General features: G+C 38.7%; 1 protein-coding gene across 6 annotated transcripts in view; it reads left to right on the forward strand.

Annotated features, from left to right (window-relative positions):
• The window catches only part of ZNF292 (zinc finger protein 292), a 111,823-nt gene that overhangs the window by 78,662 nt on the left and 11,994 nt on the right, over positions 1-21,167 (forward strand). For all 6 annotated transcript variants that reach the window (XM_031012230.3, XM_055391150.2, XM_055391151.2 and 3 more), the window contains 3 exons: positions 3,192-3,394; positions 13,217-13,353; positions 15,200-15,341. In XM_031012230.3, the coding sequence (XP_030868090.2) occupies positions 3,192-3,394; positions 13,217-13,353; positions 15,200-15,341 (482 nt within the window). The remainder of the gene's footprint in view (positions 1-3,191; positions 3,395-13,216; positions 13,354-15,199; positions 15,342-21,167) is intronic.

Below are 21,167 nucleotides of genomic sequence, written 5' to 3' on the forward strand. Positions count from 1 at the left end.
AGCACAACTGAATAGATGGAAATGTGGAGATGACATGTAATGTGGTGTAGAGATTTTGTATGCTGAGTTTGAGATGCTTTTGAAACAGCTAGTCAAAGATGCTGCAAAGGAAATCATGTGCAAATCTGGGCATGAGAATAGGAACCCAGTAAATGAGTTGACCCCACTTTAGGGGGAATCTAGGACCTAGTGTAACCTGTGGTACATAGTACACAATTAATTATTGTGTAATTATTTATCACAGAAAATCAACTCATATTTTGTATTTAATTATCTTTAATGTAGGAATTAGTAGTTTCCTTTTAATATTATGAAAGTGACATGGCCAGGCGTGGGGGCTCACACCTGTAATCCCAGCACTTTGGGAGGCTGAGGCGGGCGGATCACGAGGTCAGGATATCAAGACCATCCTGGCGAACATGGTGAAACCCTGTCTCTACTAAAAGTACAAAAAAATTAGCCGGGCATGGTGGCGGGCGCCTGTAGTCCCAGCTACTTGGGAGGCTGAGGCAGGAGAATGGCATGAACCCAGGAGGCAGAGCTTGCAGTGAGCCGAGATTGTGCCACTGCACTCCAACCTGGGTGACAGAGAGACTCCGTCTTAAAAAAAAAAAAAAAAAAAAAAAGAAAGTGACATAGGAAGAAGGCTCTTTTACATTTTTAATCAAATTGGCTAAATATCATTTATTTATATTGCCATGTGAAGTAGTGTTATCTATGTCACATAGCTTTCTTGATAGGCCCAAATATAGTAAAGCCTGCTTTTCTGTTGAAGTCTGTGAATATAGAGAAAACATAAAAAGGTGACACATGAGTAAAATTATAAATATTTTATACTTTGTGGGATGCTAGTGGGAAAGGCAGACTAGGGAGTGAAATTTGATACATCTAAGCTACTCAAAGATAAGTCTGAGAAGCATGAAAACAGTCTTTGTTGCAATATTGTAACATTATAAGGAAAAACATCTTGGATTGCAGAGAAATAGGGAAAGATGCAGAGAAGTGGGGAAAAAAAAGTAGTGAAGAAGTAGAGGGAGAGAAGTGAGCTTTCAGTAGAACTGAATTGAGTGTAACCCACTTTTGATCCATTTGAATCATGAACTTCAGAATATATAATTATCTTCCTTTAAAGGCTGATGCTACTTCACAGGTTTTTACTGCTGTAAGGTGCCATTCCAATGAGAAGTAGACCCAGTAGTCAAATAGAAAAAAAAAATTCTTTTTCTTATCTCACACTGTATAAAGCTAGAAGTCAGAAGACTCATTCTACTCCTAGCTATGTCATTAACTGGCTTTATGTCCCTAGGAAGTCACTTGCCTTCTCTGAGCCTCAGTTTACTCATCTGCCAAATGATGGAACAGACAAAATGATCTATAAATTTCCTTCTACTCAAATATTCTGTGTATTTTTGAAATCCATTTTGCCGTAAGTGTGGCAGTGGTTTCCCATCATTAAGAGACAAACAAAAGCCTATGGCTTTGAAATTTGCAATATTAATATTTTTCTACATTGATTTAATGCAGAAATTACACAATTTGTCGTTCTAACTTAAATGCTGCTATTTGAGAATGCAGGGCCTATTTGAGATTGGGACCATCAGTTTTGTGAAATACTTCCCACCTTTAAGTTATTTCTTCACCATGATCTTTTAGAGTCTGTTGATTATGACTTTTTTGTGAGAATATTTGCAATAATTCCCAGACTTTGTATCTCTAGAGTTTCCTTTGGAGAAAATTGTTGAATTAGGAAACTAAAGCTCTTTATAGCCAGAATAACTTTATTATAACTTTGGTTTTTAGTCTTATATTTAAAATCTTTTGCTTTGGCAGTGAACTAAACTGTAACTGCAATGTAATTGTCCTAATAGGATAATGCAATATTAAAAAAGAAAAGTAATGCCCTTTATCTCATAAAGACATGTAGTCAGAGGCACCAGAAACATATGCTTTATTTATCTGTGCTTACCCTTTATGCCTTTTAGTGTAATGTAAAGAATAGAGGGTAGCAGGTGAAAAGGTCTAGACTTCAAGAAAAGGATTAGATTTGAGATCTTGTGTTCTATTGCTTATATGTTTATGGTTTTGATACCAACGAGCCATGATTATAGCATTTTATAGAAGAATCTTTTCTGTAGTGGAGTACAGTTAGATCTAAAAATGAAAGTACTAGAGGGCAACAAAGGATATTACAAGAAGTAAAGAACATTTCTCATTTTCTGTATTCTAACCTGCAAATTACCTACCAGATGTATCTTTCAGTCTGTTAACAAGCAGAGAAGATACTGTGTTTTATTCATGGAGCATTTTAAATGTTATTACTAAAAGCCTTCCCAAGGTTTCAGGCTAGCCATTGTCAAATAAATTTTTAAACATGATTTCTATTCTGGTAAAGAACACTCAGGAAAAATTTAAACTTGCACTTGTTAAAACTTAAATTCTCCTTCATAAATACAAAAAATAAAAATATTAATTCTTATTTGTAGATGACCAAACAAGCACTAGGGGATAGTCAGAGGTTTGAACAAAGTAGAAATGTTTTATGCATAAGTGACTGTTTTGAGTTTATTCATTGATGTTTTAAAAACAACGACATAAAACCCACAGAAGTTTATCCTTTGGCAAACTTTTCTCCCATCTTATTTATTTTTCTGTAGATATTTTGATTCATTATAAAACATCTATTTTTAAAAGTCAGATTTCAGCTTTGTAAAATGAAAAATATACCATCAGTATTGAACAAAATATTAGTTGAATCTCTTCTTCTGGAATGTCCCAATAGCTTTTTGTGGTTACTCATCATGGAAGGTTGTAATGCCCTATCATTACAGATTTTAGGGATGCTAACTGCTGGTGTTGAAGAATAACTGCTGTAGGAAAAAAATTTAGTGTAATTTTAATAACATTGACTATTAGCATTTAACACAGAATTATTTTCATCATCAACAAGTTTATTCAGCTCATTCTAAATGGTCCCTTATGTAAGGGCCAAAAGTACTTAACTTTTAAAAGTTAGCAATATAATCTCTTCTTGCTTATAAGGTCAAGTCTTTTGTGATAGCCTTACTAGCAATAATAGAAAATTGAAAAAAAGCATTTTAGTTCCCGTGTTTAAAAATATTTCTTATAAGTGTTTGTATTACAAATGAATTATTACCAAATGTTAATAATCTATTATGTCTTGTTTTTTAAAGTGAATGAATTTTTAGCTTTTGAGGGTCCCATCTTGTTGGATATGAGAATTAAACATCTAATCAAAACAAATCTGTTAAGTCAAGCAACTGCTCTAGCAAAGCTGTGTTCTGACCATCCAGAGATTGGCACAAAAGGTAGTTTTAAGCAAACTTACCTTGTCTGTCTTTGTACATCATCACCAAATGAAAAGTTAATCGAAGAGGTGAGTATGTTTTCTTTCATTAGTAATTATTTTTTAAGTTGAGAAATTAATTTTTAATTAGAATGTCTTTAATTTCCTTTTCTCTTAGATAGTGAAGAGATCATTGTCAGTCTTACATTTTTGGTATGTTCTTGAGTGGTGGCAACTTGATTCTAAGTAGCTTTTAGAATTATATGTAAACTGATTGCACCTAGTTTCTGTTTTAAATAATATACATCTTTTAAATGCTTTGGCTAAATTGTGGGAAAGATAGTGGTGGCTTAACAGTTTAGTAAAGTATCTATATTTGTCAGCTTTTGGCCTTAACTTCAATCTTGTCTGACTTCAAGATACTTGCACATCTTTTAAACTGGCTAATGTAAGTAACTTTATAGAATGTTTGTGACTTATCTCTGGAAATACTTTGAGATAAGTCATATAAATTCTATATAGAATATATATATGCACATCTATGCTATATATCATTTTGAGTACGTATTTATTTGCCTATTTAATGTAAAACCTTATTTTCTCTCTGAGACATTGTCTTTTCACTTCTAGTTTGGTATAAAGCATAGTATTCACATATTTGTATAGTTTATGACTACAAAATTCTGAGAATGGAATCATGATCCAAATGGGAATTTTGCAATTTTGCATTTTGAGGGACTTACAATTTCAAAAGGAAGTTGGAAACAGGGTAGGAGAATTAGAAGTTGTTGATCAAGAAACAGGGCGTGTATATTTAAAGAATTTAGATAAAACTATAGTAGATTGGCCGGGTGCCTGTGGCTCACGCCTGTAATCCCAGCACTTTGGGAGGCCGAGGAGGGCGGATCACGAGGTCAGGAGTTTGGGACCAGCCTGGCCAACGTAGTGAAACTCCCCTCTCTACTAAAAATACAAAAAATTAGCTGGGCATGGTGGCGGGCACCTGTAATCCCAGCTACTTGGTAGGCTGAGGCAGGAGAATCGCTTGAACCTGGGAGGTGGGGGTTGCAGTGAGCCGAGATCATGTCCAGCCTGGGTGACAGTGTGAGACTCTGTCGCAAAAAAAAAAAAAAAAAAAAAAAAAAAAAATTTTTTTAAAGAAAAACTATAGTAGGTTGATCAGTGTTCAGTGGGCACTGAAAGTGTACAGGTGTCTTATATCTGTAATATACATATCCTTTGACTCCAGAGCAATAGAGAGGAAAACAAAGGGATTGTAGGTAAAACATAAGGATATGTTAAGGGAAAAATTGAGATATAAGACAGAGAAGTAAACTAATAGAGCATGCATGATCCTCTTAGACAGAGAGGTATTGTCATCAGTCTCAAAGCAGGAATAGCCTCATACAGAAAGCTCAGTGCCACATGAGGTTTGTAATGATGATTGTGTGATTTTTTTTTCCTTGAGAATAGACAAGTAGGAAGGCAAGTGGTAGGCTTGGACCAAGATAAGAAATAAACCTGTTGGGTTTCTTACATGAGGATATTGAGGATAGTGGGAAGAGTAATGTCAGACAGTTTGTAGGCTAGATGGAGTGGAACCATGGTCTGTAGCCTAGGATACTATATCACTATTAGTTTGGACTTCAACTAATCTATACATTTTTTTCTTTATTATTTATTTTATTACAGGTAATTGGCCTTTTAATTGCTAATATATATGAGAGCAAAATAGAAGACTGACATTTTCTTATTAGTTCCAAATAACTAGATAAGTTAATTTGCAGATGTATAAAATTTATTGAAATCACCTTTGACACGTGTTGTAACATTTTAAAAAAAATCATTAGTTATTGTGCTGCTGCTTCTCAGATATTTTTCAGTGCCACGAAAGCTTTTATTATCAGTTCAGTCCCTGCCCTTAAGATTCATCTGTCCTCCCTTCCCCTTCCACAGATTTGTATTAAGTGAATGATTTTTTCTGTATAAGCATTGGGGGGGATTAGGGGGAGGTGGGATTTAAAGGTGAATAAGGGGTAGGCCCTTCACTAAAGAAGCATATCTCCTGTTAGGAAACTGACTATCTAAGCATAGAGTTGTTGGGTTAGCTTTGAAGTTGAAGACTGTGAATCTGTGTCTCAAGTAAAAATCTAGTAAAAAAAAAAAAAAATCTGTATTTCTAGCTCTCTGAATAATCCAGTCTTGCAATACTGAACCTAAGTTCCTTCTTGGTTTAATTATCCAGAGTTGAGTAACAACAGTCCAGCCTACTCTGGGAGATGATCAGGAAAATTCTGTGAAGACCCTGGGTACTTCTAATGTCATATGGAACTATTTCCCTCCCCCCACTTCTCATGTTAAGCAGGTAGAATTAAGACTTTTCATGTTCATAAGCAGGGTTCACTAAGGTTTATATACTCCATCCCAGGAAAAAAACTAGATCATATAGTGCAGAACAGGACAGATAGATGTTAAGTCTACACATACATAGCACTACACATATATAGTAACATTACTTTGTTTAAAAGTCCCTTGTTACAAAGTAACAACATTACTTTAAGTCCTTTTTTGCTTAGAGATCGATTGCTCTTTAATGTTTCTGTTATAAACACATTAGAAACTTATTCGTTGTTCCATATGAGGTGAGTTAAGATTTATTGTCCCCAACCCAGAGACATTGCCCCCTTTAGAAGAGGTGTGCACCATGTGCTCTCTCACTTGCCCACCCTACTCTTTGTCCACTTCATTAATGTACATTACTTGCCTGTTTCTTACAAGTATTTGAGGTTTGGTTTTGTTTACGTGTTCCTTAAAGGACAGTGGGAATAGACTTTGTTAGAAGGAGTCAGCAATGGCCTGGATTGGTGGTGATCTTTCTGAGGAAATCTTTGTCCAAGTGAGGCAAGGGATTGACTGTTTCCCAGGACCCTTTCGGTGTGATAGAAATAGCAGCTAGTTGATACCCCATAGGTTGGTTTTTTTTAAAAAAAAAAAAAAGAAAAGAAAAGAAATAGCAGCTAGCCTTGGTAGATGGCAGAGGAATGGGGCTGGGAGAGATTAAGTGTTTTTCTGGCCTTTCTGGAAGGAATGAACTTTGGTCTGGATTCTTGGTATAGTAGTAAAAAATTAAGTTAGCAGTGTCTAGTTTAGATCCAATATTTCTATTTGTTTTATCATTAAAATATAGAAGTTTAAAAACTAAAACTTTCTATCTTATATCTCTGTAGCTGTCTCATTTCCCTAATTAATACTCCACTAGGTAATTATTATTAAGATTAAAATTTGATATATAATCTTTCTGACATTCTTCTATGCACATAACATGCATTTTTAATACTCAAAATCGCATACACACTCCCTGGTTGCCGGTCCCTTTTCCCTCTATTATTGTGGACATGTTTCCATATCATTTCATATAGATCAACCTTATTCTTTCTCATGGCTACATAATTCCATAGTATGGATTTGTAATATCTTTAACCAGATTGGTAGACACTTACTTATATTGTTGCCTTTTACATACATCCGTGTATCCTTGTGGGGAGTATACTGGTGGGGTAAATTTCTGGAAGTGAAATTGCTGGATCAAAGAATCAACACATTTTAAATTGATAGGTTCAAACTATCCTCCAGAAAAGATTATGGCAATTTATGTTTCCAAAAACAGTATGTGAAATATCTTCTTAGAGATTATTAGTCTTAAATATTTGCTAGCCCAAGAGTTAATTTTGATTAACTCTTGATTTTATATTTTCTTAGTTATGACAGGTTTAACATTTATTTTCTATATGGAAAGCAATATTATTTTGATAAGCAAATCAATTTTTTAAACTGTTTGTTTGTTTGTTTGTTTTTTGGAGACAGAGTAAGCTTGCTCTGTTGCCCAGGCTGGAGTGCAGTGGTGTGATCTCAGCTCATGGCACCTCTGCCTCCGGGGTTCGATTAATTTTGCCTCAGCCTCCCAAGTAGCTGGGACTACAGGTGCACGCCGCCATGCCTGGCTAATTTTTTGTATTTTAGTTGAGACAGGGTTTCACTGTGTTGCTCAGGCTGGTCTCAAGCTCCTGAGCTCAGACAGTCCTCCTGTCTTGGCCTCACAAAGTGCTAGGATTACACACGTGAGCCACCGCACCCAACTGAAACTGTTTTTGAAATGTGATTACAGCCAATACTTTTTAAAAATATACTTCGTAAATTCATATAAAATATTGATAGTGTTCTATATTTTTTGAATAGTTGGCATAAAGAGCCATTTTAAAACATACAAATTATTATTTACATCTTTGAAATAATTGTTATGCTTTACAAAGGGACTTTATTCAGCATAATGTGTCTTTAGCAAACAGATCATTCTAATTGGTTTTAAATATTTTATTAAGAGTTCTAAATTTTCTGGTATTTAAATTTTTGCTCATTTGTCAGAGCAATAGAGAATAGTCCCTATATAGGTAATATACTGGTAATCTCTGAATTTTGCGTCTTTGGATTTTTAAATCTTGTTCGTTGGTGGCTATGTTTCACTTTTCATGATTTTAATTAGTAATTTACTACTTTGTATATGACTTCCTTATTCCTACGTTCTATTTAATGTCATATTTTTTCAAGACAGCCATCTAGTGGCAAATAAGAGAAATGAAGGATCCCAAGTACACCATAAAAATTGTTTCATTAGTATGCCTATGAAAAATGAAGTTTGCTGTGTTACTGAATATAGCAGATGTTTCAGTTGGTATGTTGCATGTATATGAAAAAATACACATAGGCAATCACAAATTTATATTTTTAAATATTAAGAGTAAGCTGGGTGGGTGCAGTGGCTCACACCTTAATTCCAGCACTTTGGGACACCAAAGTGGGTGTATCACCTGAGATCAGGAGTTTGAGACCAGCCTGGGCAACATGGTGAAACCCCATCTCTACGAAAATATAAAAATTAGCCAGTCGTGGTGGCACTAGCCTGTAATCCCAGCTACTCAGGAGGCTGAGGCACAAAAATCGCTTCATCCTGGGAGGTGGAGGTTGCGGTGAGTCGAGATCGCACCATTGCACTCCAGCCTGGGTGATTGAGCGAGTCTCCATCTCAAAAAAAAAAAAAAAAAAAAGTAAGCTAATGATAGTAATAACATTGGGGAAGTAAATTTCTTGCCTTATACATAATAGATAAATTTGGTACCATATGAGCACTCAGCAAGAGTGGCTTAGGTTTTATTTTTTTGTTTTTTTTTTTGTTGTTTTGTTTTTTTTCAGTAAGTATTTTTTTTATTTTTTTATTTTTTTTTTGGTTTTGATTTGTATTTTTTTTTCTTTTTTAATCATTCTTGGGTGTTTCTCGCAGAGGGGCATTTGGCAGGGTCATAGGACAATAGTGGAGGGAAGGTCAGCAGATAAACAAGTGAACAAAGGTCTCTGGTTTTCCTAGGCAGAGGACCCTGGGGCCTTCCGCAATGTTTGTATCCCTGGGTACTTGAGATTAGGGAGTGGTGATGACTCTTAACGAGCATGCTGCCTTCAAGCATCTGTTTAACAAAGCACATCTTGCACCACCCTTAATCCATTTAACCCTGAGTGGACACAGCACATGTTTCAGAGAGCACCAGGTTGGGGGTAAGGTCATAGATCAACAGCATCCCAAGGCAGAAGAATTTTTCTTAGTACAGAACAAAATGGAGTCTTCTATGTCTACTTCTTTCTACACAGACACAGCAACAATCTGATTTCTCTATCTTTTCCCCGCATTTCCCCCTTTTCTATTCGACAAAACCGTGATCGTCATCATGGCCCGTTCTCAATGAGCTGTTGAGTACACCTCCCAGACGGGGTGGCGGCCGGGCAGAAGGGCTCCTCACTTCCCAGGAGGGGCGGCCGGGCAGAGGCACCCCCCACCTCCCGGACGGGGCGGCTGGCCGGGCGGGGGCTGCCCCCCACCTCCCTCCCTGACGGGGTGGCTGGCTGGGCGGGGGCTGCCCCCCACCTCCCTCCCGGACGGGGCGGCTGGCCGGGTGGGGGCTGCCCCCCACCTGCCTCCCAGACGCGGCGGCTGGCCGGGCGGGGGCTGCCCCCCACCTCCCTCCCGGACGGGGCGGCTGCCGGGTGGAGGGGCTCCTCACTTCTCAGACGGGGCGGCCGGGCAGAGACGCTCCTCACCTCCCAGACGGGGTCGCGGCTGGGCAGAGGCGCTCCTCACATCCCAGACGGGGCGGCGGGGCAGAGGCGCTCCCCACATCTCAGACGATGGGCAACCGGGCAGAGATGCTCCTCACTTCCTAGATGGGATGGTGGCCGGGAAGAGGCGCTCCTCACTTCCCAGACTGGGCAGCCGGGCAGAGGGGCTCCTCACATCCCAGACGATGGGCAGCCAGGCGGAGACACTCCTCACTTCCCAGACGGGGTGGCGGCCGGGCAGAGGCTGCAATCTCGGCACTTTGGGAGGCCAAGGCAGGCAGCTGGGAGGTGGAGGTTGTAGCGAGCCGAGATCAGGCCACTGCACTCCAGCCTGGGCAACATTGAGCACTGAGTGAACGAGACTCCATCTGCAATCCCGGCACCTCGGGAGGCCAAGGCTGGCAGATCACTCGCGGTTAGGAGCTGGAGACCAGCCTGGCCAACACAGCGAAACCCCGTCTCCACCAAAAAAATACGAAAAACAGGCGTGGCGGCGCGCACCTGCAATCTCAGGCACTCAGCAGGCTGAGGCAGGAGAATCAGGCAGGGAGGTTGCAGTGAGCAGAGATGGCGGCAGTACAGTCCAGCTTCGGCTCGGCATGAGAGGGAGACCGTGGAAAGAGAGGGAGAGGGAGACCGTGGCGGGGGGGGCGGGGGGAGGGGGTTTTATTTTTTATTTGATTTTTTTTTTTTAATTTTTTATTTTTTCTTGAGACAGAGTTTTGCTCTTGTTGCCCAGCGTGGAGTGCAGTGGCACCATCTCAGCTCGCTGCAACCTCCACCTCCCAGGTTCAAGCAATTCTCCTGCCTCAGCCTTCCAAGTAGCTGGGATTACAGGCACCTGCTACCATGCCTGGCTAATTTTGTATTTTTAGTAGAGACAGGGTTTCACTATGTTGGTCAGGTTGGTCTCGAACTCCTGACCTCAAGTGATCCACCCCCTTGGCTTCCCAAGGTGCGGGAATTTCAGGCGTGAGCCACCGGGCCCAGCCTAAGAGTGGCTTAGGTTTTAGAAGAACAACAAAAATGATAAGATTAAAAATAAATGAGACTTTCAAGAAATACGGATTTTTATTAAACCCGAACAAGTAAAAATCTGTATTTAGCAGCATACGAATATATGGCCTTAGTATGCCTGTGCAGGTGGAATTCTGGAAAGATCACAGACTATGAAGCTAAACTTAGGTTGACATCTTGACTTTGCCACTAAGTGCATAACTTTGAGCAAGGAACTTAACTCTTAGGCCTTCTTTCTTTAAAAGAAGTATTAGCATTGGCTGAGCACTGTGGCTCATGCCTGTAATCCCAGCACTTTGGGAGGCCGAGGCAGGTGGATCACGAGGTCAGGAGATCGAGACCATCCTGGTTAACACAGTGAAACCCCATCTCTACTAAAAATACAAAACATTAGCCGGGTGTGGTGGCACGCACCTGTAGTCTCAGCTACTCAGGAGGCTAAGGCAGGAGAGTCGCCTGAACCTGGGAGGCGGAGGTTGCAGTGAGCTGAGATTGCACCACTGTACCCCAGCCTGAGCAACAGAGCAAGACTCCGTCTCATAAATAAATAAATAAATAAATAAATAAATAAATAAATAAAATAAAGTAGTGGCATCTACCAGGCAGCATTGCATGAGTGTGACAGGGTAATTGTTTAACGTAATTTTGAATAAAATATATTGTGATGACGTGGAAAGAGCTTGGTTTTTTTTTTTTTGAGACCGAGTGCTGCTGTGTCACCCAGGCTGGAATGCAGTGGTGTGATTTTGTCTCACTGCTGCCACCTCCCAGATGTAAGCGGTTTTCCCACCTCAACCTCCCGAGTAGCTGGGACTACAGGCATGCATCACCATGTCCAGCTAGTTTTTGTATGTTTTAGTAGAGATGGGATTTCACCATGTTGGCCAGGCTGGTCTCGAACTCCTGACCTCAGGTGATCCACCCACCTTGGCCTTCCAAAGTGTTTGGATTACAGGCGTGAGCCACCGTGTCCGGCCAGAGCTTGGATCTTTAATGTCAGCCAGACATGATTGGATTTGTGGCTTAACCACTTAACTAGCACATTCATCATACAGATGGTCCCCCAATTTATGATGGTTCAGCTTACTATTTTTCAGCTCTACAATGGTGCGAAAGTGATACACATTCAGTAAGTTTCTGGACGTATGATGGGGTTACATCTAGATAAACTTACTTTGAATTGAAAATATTTTAAGTCAAAAATGCACTTTCAACTTAACATTATTTTCAACTTAGGATGGGCGTATTGGAATGTAGCCCCATCATAAGTCGCAGACCATCTGTATATAAAATGTTAGTGATAATACCTACCTAGTGGGAAAGTTATGATTAATAATGTACATAAAATGTCTGACAGTGTGTTTAACATATTGTAGATATTTTTAAATCTTTATAAATATATATCCTTCAGTCTTTTTTTTATTTGCTTAAATCAAGTTGCTTATAAAGATTTGTTGAAAAAGAGGCAGACAGAGGAGTAGTGGAAACAACACTGTACCAGGTAGCATAAGACTAGATTTCAGTCTTAACTCTTCCACTAACTTCATAATTCCTGTAGGTAATCATTTATGTTGAACACACGATTTTTTTTTCTTGTCTTAGTGTTTTCTAAGAAGGCCCAATTTAATGTGTAAAATAGAACCTGTGAATCTGTTGCCCCACAGCGTTTATCCTCATTATCAAAGATTGACCTCAGGATTACTCGCATTCCCCATTTACATACTTGTTGAATCCTAAACACATTACATTTTGCACATGCACATTTTGCTTACTCAATATTTTATGAAAGAGAGAAAATCAACTAGGAGAGGCATAGTCTCTGTGGTACGTGAGCGCTAATGGTCTGTTTTGTCTTCAGTTCTTTTTGCCATCTGTCAGTTGTACCATATTGGAATTAATCTTTCTATTCTGTGGAACACTGGTAATTTGTGATTGTATGCTGTTTGTCAGATCCCTTGTCTTATAGCAGATGCTTGTAGCAATCACAGGTAAAGTCTGTTCGTTTTATATAGTACATCATTGTAATGAGGTAATAAATTTTAATTTTTTTAAAAAGAAATTATAGATGTAAGTGCATCATTAAATGAAGCAAGTTGCCTTCGTCTAGGTTATACGTACACATGCATGACTGTTGGCAAGCTTTGAGATGGAGTAAATTTATATGAAAAGAAAAATAGTGGAGATTTATAGAAAATTGAGGTGAGCTTATTTTAAAAGTGGTATAGTTACATAAAATGCTTCATACTATATTTTTCCCTCATGAATAGATACGTAGTTTATTAGTCTATACCCAGTGTACCTCTCTGTGTGTGTCTGTTGATTCTAATGCTTGTTTAAATCAGTGGATAAAAGGGGAAAAAATAAAAGTACCGCATTTTTTTTTCATGATCAGATCTGATTTAATGGGTAGAGATTGCTTATAGTTATCATCAGTTAGTTACATATAAATGCTTGTAAATTCTTAAATAGTTGGTTCTCCGGTGTTTCTTAATTTTCTCAGAATTACTATATAAATTTCTACTGGCTATAAAGAAAGGTGTTTTTTTTTTTTTTTTTAACTGCAGCCAGTCTTTGTCCCAGTAATGACAAATTATAACTGACTTGATAGTGTATGAATTAATGGCATTTTATTCATAAAAACTATCTAAATATTTAATGAAAACTAAAGGTATATTGCTCTATATTCTAATATAAAACCATTTTGTGGCATATTTCTATTGGCTTTTTCTTTAGATTTCAGAAGTTGATTGCAAAGATGCACTGGAAATGATCTGTAACTTAGAATCTGAGGGTGATGAAAAAAGCGCTCTTGTTTTGTGTACTGCATTTTTGTCACGTCAGCTCCAACAAGGAGATATGTACTGCGCTTGGTGAGTTGATCTTTGCAAAATAGTCTGTGAGAATTCATATAACTTAGGAACATAATTTAAAATCTTTTTAAGACAAAAGGCTTATATTTAGATATTACATGCTGTGCAAACTTATTATCGAGTAGTTGTTACAACTCAAAACTTTGTGTATTAAAGGCCACACAATTCCTTAGCATGCATACCAGTAATTATCTTTGGTCAGGAAATTTTTAAGTGTTAGAAAGTGAAAGAAAGACTTGTTTTGTCTAATGCCACCATAACATTTTTTTAGATATGTAAGCAATACATTTCTTTTTATGGTACATTTTCAGTTGGGCATAGCTTGTTATGTGTAATCCTTTGGGAGGCTACAGGAAACAGAGATCTTGGTTTCAGTTAATGTAAAAACTGAAGATCAGCTGCCTTAAATTAGCTTTAGCTAGCACTGACAATTTATCTGGTCAGTCAACAGCACTATTAGTCTTCAGTGTTGTGTTGATATTATGGGAATACATAAGAAAATTTGATTTATAAAATTCCAACATTTAAGAATATTTACCAAATGACAGCATACAAATGAATAATAGAACAGGCAAGGTAAATCAATGGTTGTGTAATCAATAAAGATTGAAGCTTATAAAGGATTTCTGAGCATTGAGCCTCATTATGAAGGAAAAATAGTATATGCAATACAGAGAGGCTTGGTGTGAAAGGCAGAAAGATTCTGAAGGGAGAATAAATAAGAAATATTTATCCAGGACAAGTGTAATAGGTTTTCTAGTTATACTAGCATGAAAATCAGTGATGACTAAGAAATTAATGTGTTATGTTGGTTTTTACAAAGGCATCAAAAGCTGAGTTTCATATGCTAAGCAAAAGCAGTCCATTATAAGTTCTTGAAGGGCAACATAGAAGTTTATGTTTAAGAAACACTGTTGAAGATAAGCAGTTGTGAGTTGATTGACGACTCAGTAGTGAGGGCAGAGTTGGGCAAAGAAGTAGTAGTACAGAGTTCAGACAGAAAATCAACTGGAAAGCCAGTAAATCAACTGGGAAATTACTGTGGTACAGATTGGTTTCTTCTGGGTTTTTTGTCATCATTGGTTCTTATATTCATCTAATAATAATAACCTTATTGTCCATTTTAAATTTGTTAGAAGATAAAAGAGAAATGCTGTTTAAAAATCATGTCATTGATTTTATATATATATATATTATATATACACACGCACACACATATATACGTACACACACATATCTTGAGCTTTCTTATTACATAAAGTTCACATGTGGCTCAAAGTTATCATCTGTAAAACTTGTTCCCGGGCACAGTGGCTCATGCCTGTAATCCCAGCACTGTGGGTGGCCGAGGTGGGCGGATCACCTGAGGTCAGGAGTTTGAGACCAGCCTGGCCAACATGGTGAAACCCCATCTCTACTAAAAATACAAAAATTAACCAGGCATGGCAGTGCACACTTGTAATCCCAGCTACTCAGGAGGCTGAGGCACAAGAATCGCTTGAACCCGGGTGGCAAGGTTGCAGTGAGCCGAGATTGCGTCACTGCACTTCAGCCTGGGTGACAGTGAGACTGTCTCAGAAAAAAAAAAAATGTTAGATGCTTTCCTAGTAAAAGGTAGTGCTTCTCTGGGACTGAAAAATATTAATTAATAAAATGATAAATCATATTCTGATTTTATTTGGTATTTAGAAAATTGGGATCTGTTTTCTTGCATTTTAACTTAAGCATGCATATAGGATTGGAATATAAAACCAGTTTTAATTTCAAATGTAATGACTGGACTGATGTCCATGATTATTACCTTACTGCTCCAACTTTTCTTATTATAACTTTTTTTTTTTTTAAGGGAACTTACTCTCTTTTGGAGTAAATTACAACAAAGAGTAGAACCATCTATACAAGTGTACCTTGAGAGGTGTCGTCAACTTTCTTTGTTAACGAAAACAGTATATCACATTTTCTTCCTGATTAAAGTTATTAATTCAGAGGTAAGAATAATCAGAATATTTTTAAGGTTAAAATGTGTACATTATCATTAATAAAAGACTATAACTTTTATGATTTTGGCACCCTTTTCAGTGATTTTTAAATTTTTTCAGTTAGTCCTTTGAACATTTTCTTGTTAGTCCTTTAAGATATTTGATACAGAAAAACTTAAAAATGTAGTTGAGATCCAGGGACTTGTTCTTAGCCAGAAGAAAAGTAATATGTAATACTTAAATTATATCATTCTTCTGTTTTGGTTCTAGGGGTTATACTACTTTGATAATTTGGCTATAGAAATTTAAAAAGTAGGCTGGGCGTAATGGCTCATGCCTGTAATCCCAGCACTTTGGGAAGCCAAGGCAGGCGGATCACAAGGTCAGGAGTTCGAGACCAACCTGGCCAATATAGTGAAACCCTGTCTCTACTAAAAATACAAAAATTAGCCAGGTGTGGTGGCGTGCACCTGTAATCCCAGCTACTCAGGAGGCTGAGGCAGTAGAATTGCTTGAACCCGGGAGGCGGAGGTTGCAGTGAGCTGAGATCGCGCCTCTGCACTCGAGCCTGGGCAACAGAGCGAGACTCCATCTCAAACAAACAAACAAACGAACAAAAAAAGAAATTTAAAAAGTATAAAGAAAAATACATAGTGCTAGGTTCCTCTGCTAGCAGAAGGGAAGATTACATTATCTGAAATTTTACAAACAGCCACAAATACGTGATAAAATAAAACAAACATCTTTTTTAGTGTATAGTAGCTGAGATTGCAGGAATATTTGGGCTCAAAAGGTAAAACCTAAAAACGGGAACAGAAAGCTTGAACTGATGCTGAGTCTCACCTAACCTGGAGATTGGGATATGTTGCTTCTTGCAGTAACTAAGTAGTTGGAAGTTTGATATCTACACAGGGACAGGAGATAGCTATACGGATATAAGATCCTGGGCCAGGCCAGGCTGCTCACATCCATAGTCCCAGTACTTTGGGAGGCCGAGGTGGGCGGATGACTTGAGGTCAGAAGTTTGAGATCAGCCTGGCCAACATGATGAAACCCCATCTCTACTAAAGTAAGTACAAAAATTAGCCAGAATTGGTGGCGCCTGCCTATAGTCCCTGCTGAGGTGGGAGGATGGCTTGAACCTCAGAGGCAGCGATTACGGTGAGCCGAGATTGCACCACTGCGTTCCAGCCTGGGTGACAAGCAAGATCCTGTCTCAAAAACAAAAAGCAGGCCGGACGGACATGGTGGCTCACGCCTGTAATCCCAGCATTTTGGGAGGCCAAGTCGAGTGGATCACATAAGCCCAGAAGTTCAAGACCAGCCTGGCCAACATGGCAAAACCATGCTCTACTAAAAATAAAGAAAATTAGCTGTTCATGGTGGCAGGTGCCTGTAGTCCCAGCTACTCTGGAAGCTGAGACACAGGAATCGCTTGAGCCCAGGAGGTGGAGGTTACAGTGAGCCAGAGGTTACAGTGAGCCAAGATTATACCACTGCACTCAGCCTGGGAAACAGAGCGAGACTTGGTCTTAAAAAAAAAAAAAGACCTTGGCCAGCTCTACTTGTCTACTTGGGTAGGTAGATCTGAAACAACCACTCCCTCACCACCGCCCCCTGCCACCCGCAACACACACACACACATGCGCACGCACGTGCATGCATGCATGCACAATCACTACACGAAGCTGGAACCTGTGAAGTACTGTAATTTTATTGAAAAGGTAGACTAGAAAAATAATACCGTCTAACACAGATGGATGGTAGGGAATTTTAGGTATGTCCAACTGGACTCTGGGTCAGAGGAGGAAAATCTTTAGGAAGTTATAACTACAAGTCTACCCTCATACAGATTTGGGAGCCACATTTACCCTAGCTGTGTAGTTCAGAAATCCGTATGCCAAGTAAGTTAATGTTTAAGAAGGTGAGGATGAATACCTAAGATTCCTGCAGAAGAAAATGCAGAACTGCTTTAGGAGGGACATATTGTCAACACAGGCGTCTCATAAAGCCCTGCTTAACATGAGTTCACCATTAAGATTTATAAACATACAAAACTATCTGACCTGAGTGATTTTCAGCAAAGGAATAATAGGATTACTTGCCTAATACTTTAAATAATATAATTATGGAAAAATCTAGGAAGTATATGTATTTAAACACTTAAAATTTAGGAATTAAAGTATGAGAAAGACAGTATCAAAATGACCAAGCAGATCGTAAAAAGAGTCAAAAGAACGTTTGGAAATAAACATACATAGTTATCGAAATGAAAATTTTAGCAGATGAATTATACAGATTAGACACAACTGAAGAGGGAGTTGATGAACAGAGGTTGTATATGTGCTTCCAGTTATTTTTTACTATTAAGTATTAATAAATCAGAACTCAAGTTTCATAAAGTTACTGATTTTCTTATAGTAACCTTTGTAGAAATGCAGTTGGTTTCCATGTAAATGTACACAGAAAACACCTTCCAAAGGTGCTACCATTGTGTAGAATCTAAAAACTGAGATGCAGCATGATAACAAGAAGTATTTTTAAATGAATTTTTTATTTGTTTTTTAATTGTTTTTGAAAGGAAAGACCAAAAGATACTTCCCTATCCCTCTTTATAAGTACCTTTTAAAATCTGTCATTGGTCAGTAAGTCTTAGATGTATCTTCATTTTTCTCTCCTAAAAATAATTTCATTTTCAGGAGGAAAGAATATGAATGAATCCTGCTTTCCAGTTTTTCCTCTGTCAACCTTGTTAACTTGTCCTGATTTTTCATTTATATATTGTGGTGCTGCAGTTAAAAAATAAAGTAGCTGGGCATGGGAGTGCATGCCTGAGTCCCAGGCTAGTTGGGAAGCTGAGGCTAGAGGATCACTTGAGCCGCAGATTTCAAGACCAGCCTGGGCAACACAGCAAGACCCTGTCTCCAAAACAAAACAAACAAAAACCTGAAAGGGGCCAATAATAAATTTCCTATGAAACTACTATGCAGTTTTAAATCATAGGTTGCACCACTAACTTATAAAGAGCAGCATGACAGAGTAGAGTAGAAAGAACTTGGAACTAGAAGCCAAACTGGGTATAAATCTTGACTTGCAATTGACCTTAATCACCATAGGTTTCATTATTAAATCAGATGAATCGAGGAGGTTAGGTAAAAGTGACCATCCTTCTTCAGTCTTACTCACTACTCATAAAGAGACCATGGTGGGCCAGAGGATGGGGTGCAAAATACTGGACAAGAGCTGCATTGTCCATTATGGTAGTCACATTTTAGTTGCTGAGTAGCTCCATGTTGCTAGTGGCAATCCTACTGGACAGCACAGATATAGAACATTCCCGTTATCACTAATAGTTCTGTTGGGTAACACTATTCCAGAGAGTTTGGGTTCAGAATTAGAGTATATAAAAAAGCAGTTAAAAGTATGAATAGCTTTGGAAGTTGGCAATGGCAGCAGCCTTCTTCTCTGTTGTTGCTTTTGTTGGTTCGTTGGTTTTTGAGAGAGTCTTACTCTGTCATCCAGACTGGAGTGCAATGCTGCAATCACAGCTCACTGCAGCCTCAACTTCCCAGGCTTGAGCAATGCTGTCACCTCAGCCCCCTAAGTAGCTGGGACTACAGGTGTGTACCATCACACTTGGCTAATTTTTTTATTTTTTATAGAGATGGGGTCTCACTATATTGCCCAGATTTATCTCCAACTCCTGGGCTCAAGTAATTCTCCGTGCCTTGGCCTTCCAAAGTGGTGGGATTACAGGTATGAGCCACCACACATGACCTTCGCAGCAGCCTTCTTGACAGGGATAGTATGCACCATGGTAATTGCTGTGTCCAAAAACCTTGCTTCTTGTTGCATGAAATGTTTTTCCCTTTTTTTTTCTACTTTCTGAAATCTGATCAAGCAGAGGTTTTATCTTAAAACTAGAATCATAGATGATTATTATTTTAGGACTGAAGAGACCTTAAAGTTAAGCTATAGTGATTAGATTCTGGTGTAATAACTCTCTTCATTTTCCATATAGAGGTTAACCTCGATGTAGTGATTTGAATTAACTGGTAACCTTTTTTTTTCTTTTTGTTATGGAGTCTCCCTCTGTTGCCCAGGCTGCAGTGCAGTGGTGCAATCTCGGCTCACTACAACCTCCATCTCTTAGGTACAAGCGATTCTCGTGCCTCAGCCTCTTGAGTAGCCAGGATTACAGGCGGACGCCACCATGCCCAGCTAATTTTTGTATTTTTAGTAGAGACAGGGTTTTACTTTGTTTGCCAGGCTGGTCTCGAACTCCTGACCTCAGGTGATCCGCCCGCCTCAGCCTCCCAAAGTGCTAGGATTATAGGCGTGAGCCACTGTACCCAGCCAACTGGTAACCCTTAAAAAAAAACAAAAACAAAAAAGAAACTCCAGGAATTGAAGACTATCAACCAGCTACTCATGTGTTAATTTAAAATACAGTTGGCCCTCCATATTCATAGGTTCCACATCAGTGGATTCAACCACCTACTGATTGAAAATATTCAGGGGCCAGGTGTGATGGCTCACCTGTAATTCCAGCACCTTGGAAGGCTTAAACCCAGGAGTTTGAGCCAGCCTGGGTAAAACAGTGAAACCTGATCTCTACCAAAAAAAAAAAATTAGCCAAACATAGTGGTGTGTGCCTGTAATCCCAGCTACTCAGGAGGCTGAGATGGGAGGATCACTTGAGCCTGGGAGGCAGAAATTGCAGTGAGCCAAGATCATGCCACTGAGCCAGGTTCACTCCACTGCACTTCAGCCTGGGTGACAAAGTGAGACCCTGTCTCAAAAAAGAAAAGGAAAAAAAATTCTATAGAGTTCCAAAAAGCAAAACTTGAATTTGCCACAAGTGTACTGTATTGAATCTATGCAAATGAAGTAATATGTAGCCATTGTATTAGGTATTATAAGTAATACAGAGATGAATTAAATTATGTGAGAAGATGTCCATAGTTTGTATGCAAATACTATGCCATTTTATATAAGGGACTTGAGCATTGTGGATTTTGGTATCCACAGGAATCCTGGAACCAGTGCCCCCAGATTCTAAAGGACAACTGTAATTAATGTCTTAAATCCTAATTGAGATCTGCAAAGGAATTGGAGCAGATGGCTTGGGATCTTTTTGTTTATATAGTATACTCTTCCCTAGACTCCTTGAGGTTTAAGAGTTGAAAAATACATCCCTGCCTTTAAGGATTTTGTAGTCTGTTGATGGAAGCTCAAAACCAGTAGCAATATTATATGGGTCTTTCTACTAGAGTGGAATCTTGAATATCCAGTGAGGGTACATTGCTTAGTGCAGTGCCTGGTATAAAGTAGGTGCTGAATGAATAAAAGAAGTGGGCCATAATAACCCACTTGTCTATTTTCGTTACTCACTTAGTAATGGCTAAAGAGGGAGGAGAGAGTGTTCCTAGTCACAGAAAAAAAACACATAAAGTAGTATCAAGACAAATGAGAGAATGGAATATTTGGGGAACTACAGGTAGCTCAGTTGTTTGAGTAGAGGGAAAGATAAAAGAGGAAACTAGAACAGATGAGGCAGTGGTCAGACTGTGAAGTCCTTTTCGTATTCCACACTAAGGTTTATATTTTATTCTGAAATACATGGTAATTATTTAAAGAGTTTTAAAACAGGGTAAAGCATGATGTTATGAGTGGGCAGGGAAGAACTGAATGGGATGTTACATGGGAAACTAAAAGCAACATGCAAGCCTTGGGTGGCTTTAGGTCAAGGATACTAGGCAGCCAGAGGAAAAGAACAGAAAAGGCAATGGGAAGAGGGTACAAAAGACAAACCTTTCTGTTTTCCAGAACTTA

Source organism: Gorilla gorilla, chromosome 5, assembly GCF_029281585.2.
Source record: "Gorilla gorilla gorilla isolate KB3781 chromosome 5, NHGRI_mGorGor1-v2.1_pri, whole genome shotgun sequence".
In the NCBI taxonomy this organism is placed as follows: domain Eukaryota; kingdom Metazoa; phylum Chordata; class Mammalia; order Primates; family Hominidae; genus Gorilla; species Gorilla gorilla.